This window comes from Chiloscyllium plagiosum, unplaced genomic scaffold (assembly GCF_037043375.1).
Source record: "Chiloscyllium plagiosum isolate Xiang-an unplaced genomic scaffold, Cpla_swu_hap1 HiC_scaffold_37, whole genome shotgun sequence".
NCBI lineage: Eukaryota > Metazoa > Chordata > Chondrichthyes > Orectolobiformes > Hemiscylliidae > Chiloscyllium > Chiloscyllium plagiosum.
In genome coordinates, this window is record NW_028270175.1 from 22,547,249 (window position 1) to 22,558,503 (window position 11,255).

Consider the following 11,255-nt stretch of genomic DNA (forward strand, 5'->3'; position numbering starts at 1 on the left):
TTTGAGATTTCTTCTAGAAATATGATATGAGGTAGAATGTTTGTCCCTCTGGATAGATGCACATGATTATATTTATTTTTGTTTATTGAAGTCCCATCTTGAGACTCTCTCAGATTCTGTCTTTTTCCCTTACAGTGGGGAACTGGTGCAGATCATGATGGCCACGGCCAATGAGAACCTTTCAGCTAAATTCTGTAACAGAGTACTTAAATTTTTCACAAAGCTGTTCCAACTTGGTGAGTTGCATATTCAGTTGGCTTATTTGTTAAATGTGAATAGTACATGTTGCTAATTGAACCTAACAGTTAACAAATATTTTGGCACTTTTTGCATTTTTGGGTTCTTGGGTTAAATTGCATTAATGGACAGACGAAAGTGGGTGCAGGTTAAGAAGCAATTCATTTTGGTAGTGTGTTAACAAAGCAAAAGCTTAAAAGAGAGTAGAATATTTTGTTACAAACACAGGCGATGCTGGAGAAACTCCGGTCTGGCAGCATCTGTGGCGAGAGGAACAGAGTTAACATTTTGAATCCAGTATGACTTCTCTTCACAGTCCTGAGGAAGAGTCATACTGGACTTGAAATATTAACTCTGTTTCTCTCTCGGCAGATGTTGCCAGACCAGCCGGGTTTTTCTCCAACCTTCTGTAATTGTTTCTTTAGTCTTTTTACCTCATTCCTTCCTACAGCTCAGGGTCCTGAAACTATTTGCAGGTTAACAACAATTCACCGGCATATATTTAAATTTTGTGGAATAATCTGCTCAATAACGTAGTCTCTTCTGCATCAAGGACCCAAGCAAAAATTGGGTGACAGCATTATGCAATATCTCCATATAGCATGCAAGCCTGGATTCTGAGCGGGTGCTCACCTGTATTTGTAATTCCTGTTTCCTTTCAGACTTCTCTGTCCTTGGTGTCCTACGCTTTTCTAATGAAGCTCAAAGTAAGCTTGAGGATCCACAGCATATCTTACAAATAAGCACTTTATAGCCAAAAGTCAAGTTCAGCGTTTTCAGATTCTGATCTCTACCTCCCGTTTTTCCAAAACAGCAGCTGTTCATAATAGCTTGTTTTCCTTATTTGCACCATCTCCGAACCCATCTTTTGTTTCTTTATATGTCTCATTGCACCTCCTCCCGTTTGTCAATTTATCTTCTCTTCCTACCACTCTGTTGTGGACTTTGCTGATCCTGCCCCTACTCAATCAGTTTTCTGAACTAAAATAAAAACAAAATATTGCAGATGCTGGAAATCTGAAAATGCTGGAGAAACTTAGAAGATCTATGGAGAGCAACAAAGTTTGAGTCCAAAATGTTTCTTTTTTTATGCTGCCAAACCTGTTGAGTTTCACCAGCATTTTGTGTTTTTATTTCAACTTTTCTTACTTCAGGACTTGCTTGTAACCTATAAGAGTTTTAACCATTTCCCATTCTGATTGAGTAATCGAGCTGAATTGCTAACTCTCTCTTTCCCTCCACAGATGCAGTGTGATCTGCTGAATATTTCCAGCATTTTGTGTTTGTGTTTCAGATTTCGGCATTGTGGTATTTTGTTTTTGCTTTAACGTGAGGGTGTTTACTGTAATGTATATGTCTTTACTTTTTAGTCATGTGTTTTGCTTCCTATGGTAATATCCGAAATGCTAGCTGAATATTGATCTGTTGGTATATATGATGTCTCCTTGCAAATTTGGAAATAGGTTATAACGCAAGTTACTGGTTATGCTTCCTGTTTCAGCGGAGAAGAGCCCAAACCCAAGTCTTCTGCATTTGTGTGGCTCATTTGCTCAGCTGGCTTGTGTTGAACACAGCCGATTACATGCCTGGTTAACAAGAATGACTCATGCACCTCCTAAAGACTCTGACCAGCTGGATATAGTACAAGAGAACAGACAACTACTTCAAATTTTGACTGCATGTATTGTTAGAGAAAACAGGTACGAAGAAACCTAGTCCTGAGTAAAGTTTCAGCAGCAAAGGCTGGTGCTTAACATACCTTTCTTTGCATGGGGCATATACTATGAGCGTGTGAGTTAAAGTGTTTGTGCAGACACTTACAGGAAAAGGAAACTGGGATAATACAAATGGAGAATGGAAAGAACCTGTGTTCCTGATGGACGAGTTTTTCCTCTTTGTCAACATTCCTTGATCACCCTTAGACCATTACCAAATAATATCAACTCTTTGACTATTTCATATTAGTCTATCTTGATCAGGCTTAAACCAATGTGTGTGCTTCCCACCTGAAGTTCTGAGCCTTAGCACTTGATTCTTTTCCCATCTTGGACTGCTTCCTCAGACTAGATCTGAAGATCCATAACTTTGGTTATCCTGCTTAATTTGGAATTGAGCTTTAAATGTAACATCCCTGTCAAACTATAGGCCATCTGCTTTTTTTGCTACGCTGCTGCTTGCCTGTTCATACTCTGCATTCCTTACCAACTGAAGTTTTTTCCTGTGTACCCCAACGCTGCATGGTACCCTTTCGAATTCTGTCTTGTACAAATTCCAAGTTGTCCAAGTCTTCAGTGCCTGCATCTTAGCCAATGCAAAACTCTAAGACTCTAACTACCATGGTGCTTTTGAAGTCACACTGACGTTTAGGGAACTAGTGAATCAGGTTCAAACTTTTAGTGCCCAACTCTGCCCCTGGAACCTCTTCCAACTATATGCTCCTGAATGAGCTCTCATTCTTCTGGTTCTGATCTCCTTCAAAACTCAATTCCCCTCTGCTCCCTATGAACATAAATAGGTGCACACATTTGGTCCATTAAGTTTCTTTTTGTGCATTTGAATAAAATTATGACTGATCTGACTGTTTCAGATCATTTGGCATTGAAATGTTTCTGTGCCTTTGTTTTAACAGCAGATCTGACAATTGTGTTGGTTTCTCATTTTAGATCATTCTACCTAAACTATTTTTTTTATTTTCCCCTCATACTTGTCCAAAAGCTTCAAAACCTACAAATTGAATCTAGCAATGATGACTTGTAATTTTTTATTTCTCCTTTTTTCCACCTTCCTGAAGTGGTTTTAGAGTTTAATTATGTTAGATATGCTTTATAAATATGAATAGCTGATTCCTGAAACAATTTCTGAAAGTGGGGATTTTTTTCCTTTTGTATTTGAACAGTGGGACAGTGGTTAACACTGCTGCCTCACAGCGCCAGAATCCCAGGTTCAATTCCCGCCTCAGGTGGCTATCTGTGTGGAGTTTGCACATTCTCCCCGTGTCAGCATGGGTTTCCTCCGGTTGCTCCGGTTTCCTCCCATAGTTCAAAAATGTGCAGGTTAGGTGAATTGACCATGCTAAATTGCCCATAGTGTTAGATGTAGGGGAATGGGTCTGGGTGGGTTGCTCTTTGGCGGGTCAGTGTGGACTTGTTGGGCCGAAGGTCCTATTTCCACACTGTGTAAGTAATCTAATCTAATTCGATTTATGATTCATTCCAAACAGTTATATTACTAATACCTTGCTTTGATTACTAATACTGCAGTTATTTAATATGCATTTCCAAAGCAAACACATGCAATTCTGAGGCTATATTTTGAGATACAAATGCACCAACTAGTCAGAAAATATTATCCTTTTAAAACCTTATCAGATTATAACAAAGAATTTCAGATGTTTGGGCAATTTTATTCAATACTGATAACTGGGACAGCATTGACTTCAGACTGTCCTCTCTAAAGCAATTCACTGGTGTTAAAATAATCGAGATTACTGGCCATTTAAAAGAATAAACTTATGGTGATTGATTCACTATAACATCTACCACCACTGCTTGTGATCAATTACATTCATTAAATTTCTTGTACTGTAGAGTGGGTGTAAATTGCTAAATTAATAAATACTAAAACAAGTATTTCTAGTAATTTTAATAACAGACATTTTAGTACAGGAAGCGACCATTTGCTTATTGGTGCTTATGTCAACTCTTATGGGGGGGGATAAAGTTATTCGGTTAGTCTCACTCTCTAGTTTTCTTTCCCTTTGCCTTAAATCTTTCCTCTTAAGGAATTTAACCACTTTTCTTTTAAGAATTACTATTGATGTTTGATGGTTAATTTGATTCTAATCTGTTCTCATCTCTTTAGCCAAGTTGGTGAAGGTGTCTGTACTGTGTTACTCAACACGCTCATACCCATGGCAACAGAAATGTTGTCAAATGGTGATGGAACAGGATTCCCAGAATTAATGGTTGTTATGGCAACATTGGCCAGTGCTGGACAGGGAGGAGGACACTTGCAGCTTCACCGTGCAGCTGTAGACTGGTTAGGAAAATGGTGAGTGTGAGATTACAATGCATGAGGTTAGACAAGATGTGACTTCTGGTGAACTGTTCAAATAAATTTTAACTCTAATTTTAATTAACTCTATTGCTAATGTTCTGAAGCATTCATGTTTGAGGTTGCATCAACTGCCTTGTGGGAACAGGTAGGGGTGAGGGTTGAGCTCATTCTCTTGTTCAAAGTATGCAATTTCTGTAATTAAATCATTATATCTTTGTTTTTCAGTAAGAAATATCTTTCCCAGAAGAATGTCCTGGAGAAGGTGGGTGCCAATGTAACCCAAGGGAAGGTGAGTTGGTCAGTTGTCGGAATAACTTGAAGAAATGTAATGTATTTTTAAATCCATAATCTCAGTTTTAGCAAATATTTGCTTTTAATTGTGTGCCTTTCTTTGCAGTTTCCTTAAGTTTAAAAAAAAGACTTGTACTGCCAATAGGGGATGTGAATCAGACCATGCAACACAGAATATGTCTGCATTTAAGTGCAGTTTGGATATCTCTTTTTTTTTCCTCTTTTGTTTCCAGCATGTCGGTATGCTGGACTGTGCCTGCCACATCATGTCCTATCTTGCTGATGTCATGAATGCTATGCGACAGAACAGTGGGCAGGGATCAACGCACCTGGTAGTGGATGGTGAGGAAAAGGCAATTGAGGTTGATTCTGATTGGGTGGAAGATCTGGTTGTGGAAGAAGAAGACTCGCAAGCAGAGGATTCGGTGAGTAGTTTGTATTCTGCTTGTGAATAACCTGAAAAGAGTTTTATTCACTGTTTTGAAAGCTGAAAGATTATTACAAGTATCGTGCACATAATGAATGGAATTTTTTTGTTCCTAGGATGAAGATTCCCTGTGTAACAAGCTATGCACATTCACAATTACACAGAAGGAATTCATGAATCAGCACTGGTGAGAACATTGTCCTTGTGTAAAGTTGATAAAGAGAGCTCATGATTTTACTTTGTGGTAGAGTAAGGTGCAGGGATAGAGGATTTCGATAAGTCAAACCAATTCCATTGGCAAAATGCCTCCACACAGCTTGGACCTGATCCCTACAGAATGTGATTATCACTAACACAGGGACTACAGTGGTTCAGAGTAAATGTTTGCCTGCTTCAGAATAACTAGAAGCAGAAAAATTCACAACCTTTGCAATTCACAGCCTTTGTTTGGATACCCTAAGCATTTGACAACCAAGTAGAGTCCTTAGAGTGTAGTTACAGAAGTAGCTTACACAAAGCAAGTTCCCACGAACAGAAATTAGATCATGGCCAGAATCATTAGATAGTGATGATCCAGGGATAAAATATAACTCAATAAAATACTCCTGGATTCTTGTCTTGCCTTATTGGTAGATGTTGCATGGCCTCATTAATGTCTTTTCAAAAAGTCGTGCATATGTCTGGAGTGGCAATTGAGCCCATAGCCTTTTGCAATGAGTTGGAGCATTACCATTCAGCTACAACTGTGAGCACCTGGGAAATTGGCCAGAAAATATGGTCCTTGCACCCATTCTAAAATCAGATGTTTAAAAACAAAACACCGTTCCCTCTGTCTGAAATGGAAGCAGAAATAAGGACAGTAATAGATTTTGTAGCTTCTTCACATATAAGAATATAACAGGCACATAATGAGTTTAGATGGTACTGCATTGTCACAGATTTGTTATAGCCTAACAGGCACTGAAGTAATTGATTCTGCCACTGTTGTGTTTGAACATGCTGCTCTTTGACAAGAACATTAAATAGGGTTTTTGTTTAAACACTTTTTGTTAGGTAAAGGTTGCTTGCCAGTTCATTATTTTTCACTGGATCGGAAACCGGTCTGCGTTGTTAAATTCTGAACCATATTACTCAAGCATGTAAAATAATAACCTCTTTTATTCATGGTATAAATCACAAACTTTTCAAATGGTGTTTGCTTGAGACTAAGCATGATTTTGAACGAGGAAGGGTAAACTAACCTAATCTAACCTATTGTTTCAGGTATCACTGTCATACCTGTAAAATGGTGGAAGGAGTAGGAGTTTGCACCATTTGTGCTAAAGTCTGTCACAAGGATCATGAGATTTCTTATGCCAAGTATGGATCATTCTTCTGTGACTGTGGAGCAAAGGAAGATGGAAGTTGTCAAGTATGTCATAAAAATAATTTTTACTGAAGGCAAAGAGGAAACCAATATTTTTTGCAACATTATACAATTTGCCAGTCAGTGTTTCTACACATTTGGTGGCAGCATTTGAGATTCTTTTATTCTTGTTCGTTAGCCTTTAAAATCATGTTAGTTCTGCCAATTGGAAGCGTTCAGCCTCCCTTGCAGATTTCTCGGTTTGCAGTGCATCTTTTATGGTTAATGTGTTTTACTTGATTAGTCGACAGGAGTTAAAAATCTGGAAGGTAATACCTGCCTCAAGTGGTATTGGAAGGGACAAGGCATCAGTTTTGGGATCTGCCCCACCACAACGCCACTGCTTTCTTTTATGTACTATTTCCTCCTAACCCTGGGGTTATCTTCTGGTGTAATTCTTTCACCTGCTCATTATAGTTGACTGCACCCCAGTCAGTGACATTCCTATGAAGAATGCTGTGGAAATCTTTATTTTCCTCCATCTTTCCCAAGGCACATATTCCATGTACTTTTCCTCTGGTCCATCTCTGTTAGTCAGCCTATCTTGGTCTTTTGTACCTGTTTCAATAAAATCAAAATCTGTAACACAGACTTCTGTTCCTGATCCATGTGATCACCCTGATAGTACCTCAGTTAAATTTTTAACTCCTTTTTCTCACATCTGTATGTTTCTTTATGATTAGAGTATTTGTAGGCAAGGTGTCAGCTTCCATATGATTTTGTTGACAGCCAGTTCTACTTCTGTGCCAGACTATCCTATTTGATTCTTACCAAAAACTCCATCCCCTCAATTTTGCTTCACTCAATTTTACTCAGACTAAAAACTAAAATTCTGAATCTGTGTCCTACTCAAGTCAAGTTGAGCTTCACACCCCCATGTCCTGTCCATTGACATGACCATTTGTTCACCCCAAATTACCTACCTCCATTGTTACATCACCTCCATTTCTCAGAACTTTATCTGTACTTTTTATAATGCTAGGGCTTGATGCTCTTAACCATTTCACAGCCCCCCTGTGGAGTGCAACCCTAAAGAAAACCCACTGCCTTCATCTTGTCTATTATTCCTGTCCTCTGATCTCTGTGAGCACTCCTGTTTGCTGCATAGTTTTTTAACCTATCCTTTCCATGACTACTTCACTGCATTCTCCTCCAGGTCAGCGTTCCAGTCCATATCCTTATGTTTTCCAACTCTGGTCTGTACATCTTCTATCCTTTCATCATAACTGTCAGACTGTGAAGTATTTCAGTTGTCACTTTCTTGATTTCCCAAACCTTTACATTATGACATTGCTCTCCACTCTTCCAAAGTTCCCTTAAAGCATGTCTATTTAATCATATCTTTTCCCACTCTTTGTATTAATTCTCAGTGTCTGTTCTTTCCTCACTGAAGTGCCTTCAGACATTTACTGCATTAAAGGACTATATGAATGTAAGTTGTCTTGCTGTTCTGTTTGTGTCTCTTTCAGTTCCTGTCACTCTGTTTCTATCTGTCTCTGCTATGTGCACAGCAATACAAGTGGAAACTTGCAGGGCTGCTAAATGTTTAGCTGCCAGTAGAGATACAAAAGCAGCTTTAGGCTATAGTGTTTCAGTTATGCTTGGAACAAGTTATAATTGGAGTCAGGTGTTCATAAAATGGCAGAATTTTTAATTAATTTCACACTAAAGTGGGAGCTTTAATTGCAGAATCTTGTTTAAAGTTAGATAGATGACAATGTTAACTCTTAACATCACTTTTGTTCTAAAGCTTGAACTCTCAGTCTCCAAAGCTAACTGAGGCACGTTCAGTTCTTAGCTTGTACTAAATTAGCTGATGGCAGCCACATATTACAGGGTGGCCTATAGTTGTTTTAAAGGCTTCGTGAAGCAAAATTAGCTAAAAGCCATCCAGATCATAACTGGATGCTGGTGGGAATGTTGTATTGTGTTTGACAGGGCTAGTCCTTATGTTGACTAGGTCTTGATTGTCATTAGGGCTGCTGTATGAAGAATTGGAAGACAGGCAATGGCAATGTAATCTCATGCCAGAAATGGTCAACACTGTTAGGGGGGAGGGAGGAAATTTTTCATTTTGTTAAGAGGAACAATATCATGGAGGTTGACTATAATATTGCTGAATATAGCCGTGCAAGCATTATAATCTCAGTTGAAGGAAGTTATTTAATGATATATGTAAAATCAATCACTTCAAGCTGGTTTTGTTCTCTCCTAACCCACCCACCAGGTTTGGGTTCACTAACATCTTCCATCAATTTCCTCAAGACATTCATATCCTGAAATTATATTTTTTCTTATAAAATCATAACATGTTAATGGCTTTGGATGCATGATGTTTAATAAGGACCTAGAATCATAGAATCCTCACAGTATGGAAGTAGGCCAATTGGCCCATTGAGTCCACACTGACCCTCTGAAGAGCATCCTACCCAGAAACACCCCCTACCCTATATTTCCCATGGCTGATCCACCTAGCCTGCATATCCCTGGACACTATGGACAATTTAGTATTGCCAATCCACCTAACCTGCACATCTTTGCACTATGGGAGAAAATGGAGCACCTGGCAGAAACCCACACAGAAATGGGAAGAAAGTGCAAACTCTGCACAGATAGTTACTTGAGACTGGAATTGAACCCAGATCCCTAGCACTGTGAGGCACCGTACCACCAGTGTTTACTTACAATGTCGCCACTCTCCTCCACCCAGTGATGTGTATGGATTTTCTTGAGAAAATCATTGTGATAGTTTGTTTCTGGTTAATCAAATCTATGAAATGAGCTGAGTTTACCATTTTTAAAATATTTCCAGCCTTGTATGCAGTGTCACAAAGATTATGCCTGAACCAGTGTAACTTTGAACACTTTTACATTATTCTTTCTTCATTCTGGGCACACAACCTGGGGCCAAATATAAATATCTCTGATCCTTCACTTCTTGAGTTCCTGACATTAATAGATCTTGATGTTTAATTTAGGATTTATCCATCAACAAATGACAAAAAGTGCTTTCTAAACCTAAAGGCTTATCCCATTTGAACAAGAAAAAAAAGGGAAAAAAAATTAGCACAGTTAGGTCTGAATATTGCGTTTGGCCATTACTGTTCTAACTTTCTTTGGTGCATTTTTTTTTGAAGGCAATTGAAAAATATTTAATATTGCTCTTTCTACAGGCTCTGGTCAAACGGAGTCCAAGCAGTGGTATCAGCTCTACTTTGAAGGAGTCATCTGCCTTCCAGAATGAGCCACGTGTCCCAGAAAGTGCCCTGCGACACCAAAGCACATCCCCAGCAGATAAATGCAAAGTGATGAGTGCAGATGGCAAGACCTCTGAAGATGATAAACCGAAGAAGAGTTCTTTGTGCAAGCAGATCGAGGGCTGTAGGGAGGAGCTGCAGATCCAAGTGGTAAGAACATGTGTAAACTGAGAGGCAGAATGTGAAACTACTTAGTCAGTGAGTTGTTGCTGCAGACAGCTACCTTCTAATGTTGATATGGCTGTTACATTTCACCATGCTATACTTCATTTCATTTTACAGGATTTCGGAAGTAACAGTTTTAGTTATTTTTAGCATTTGAGCTTTGTATCTTCAAACGTTTATGTGATAGGTACCCTATGCTTTTACGTAATAAAGATAATGAGCTGTTGACTTGTACATACCAGGAGGTGTCATATTTGACTCACTCATTTCTGTTTCGCTGGGACACCAGAGAGGGGATGTGAACTCAACAAGGGTTCCTACTTTTGACACTTTCCCTGTGATTCTTCTTGAAAACAGCATGAGATTAGTTGCAATTGTGATACCTTTTCCAGTGTAATAGCTTGGCAGCAGTTACTATTGAGCTTCACAGGATAAAAGGTATCTGGCTCTTAAACTATGCCTTAACAGGAGTTAGTACATTCTGGGAGAAGGGGAGGAATTTGGGGAAAATGAGCAGCCTTTCAGCATGTGTGGCTAACTAAGCTATTTGAAAGAACTGCTCCAATTTGTTCTGCATCCTTTCTCTTTTCTCAGCAAACATGACTTGCCAACTTTTACACTCCATGCCCTGACCAATAAAGGCAAGCATGCCGTATGCCACCTTGAGCACATTATCCATTTGTATTGCCATTTTGAGGGAGCAATGGACTTGCACCCAAAGATCTCTAGGTATATCAATGCTCATAAGTGCCTTGCCATTTATTGTATATGTTTCTCTTGCATTTCTCCTCCCAAAATGCATCATTTCACACTTGTCCAGATTCAGCTCTATCTGCCATTTTGTACCCAGCTTTCCAACTGATTGATCGATATGCTGTATAGCTGAGATTAAATAGATAACTAGGTTCTTGACTAGTAAGGGGATTAAGGGTTATGGGTCGAAGGTAGAAGAATGGGGTCGAGAAACGGGTCAGCCATATTCGAATGGCAGGGCAACCTCAAATGGCTTAATTTTGCTCCGATATCGTAGGGTCTTATATTCCAGTGATGGAGAACAAAACATATCGTGCATCGGCATCCACCTTAAGAATATATTGGCAATATATTTGATTAGTATTATCGGCATAGTGTTTTCCATGTTCACCAGTGTCGTCTTGTGCTGCATCTGGTCAGGTGGCAGCCTATGCCTTCACAGCTAATTACTTTGTCATTGGGAAGCTCTGGACAAAAGATAGTTGTCAACTGAAGAAGCTTGCTCCAAAGACAAGTCAATTTTACTTGCTGCAATATCAATAATAGTAGTACCATGTCATCTGGCATGCTGTCTGAATCAAGATAAAAATATATCATCCCTTTGTATTTAGTTGATAACTTCATCTGAAGCTCTACTTGCAATGGCTTTCCCCACCCCCCACTC

The 11,255-nt window shown here is 39.1% G+C and overlaps 1 protein-coding gene across 8 annotated transcripts in view; it reads left to right on the forward strand.

Annotated features, from left to right (window-relative positions):
- ubr4 (ubiquitin protein ligase E3 component n-recognin 4) overlaps positions 1–11,255 on the forward strand; it is a 202,298-nt gene that overhangs the window by 60,785 nt on the left and 130,258 nt on the right. For all 8 annotated transcript variants that reach the window (XM_087980458.1, XM_043675848.2, XM_087980459.1 and 5 more), the window contains exons 31-38: positions 136–236; positions 1,739–1,937; positions 4,099–4,287; positions 4,519–4,582; positions 4,818–5,009; positions 5,128–5,198; positions 6,275–6,422; positions 9,590–9,823. In XM_087980458.1, the coding sequence (XP_087836584.1) occupies positions 136–236; positions 1,739–1,937; positions 4,099–4,287; positions 4,519–4,582; positions 4,818–5,009; positions 5,128–5,198; positions 6,275–6,422; positions 9,590–9,823 (1,198 nt within the window). The remainder of the gene's footprint in view (positions 1–135; positions 237–1,738; positions 1,938–4,098; positions 4,288–4,518; positions 4,583–4,817; positions 5,010–5,127; positions 5,199–6,274; positions 6,423–9,589; positions 9,824–11,255) is intronic.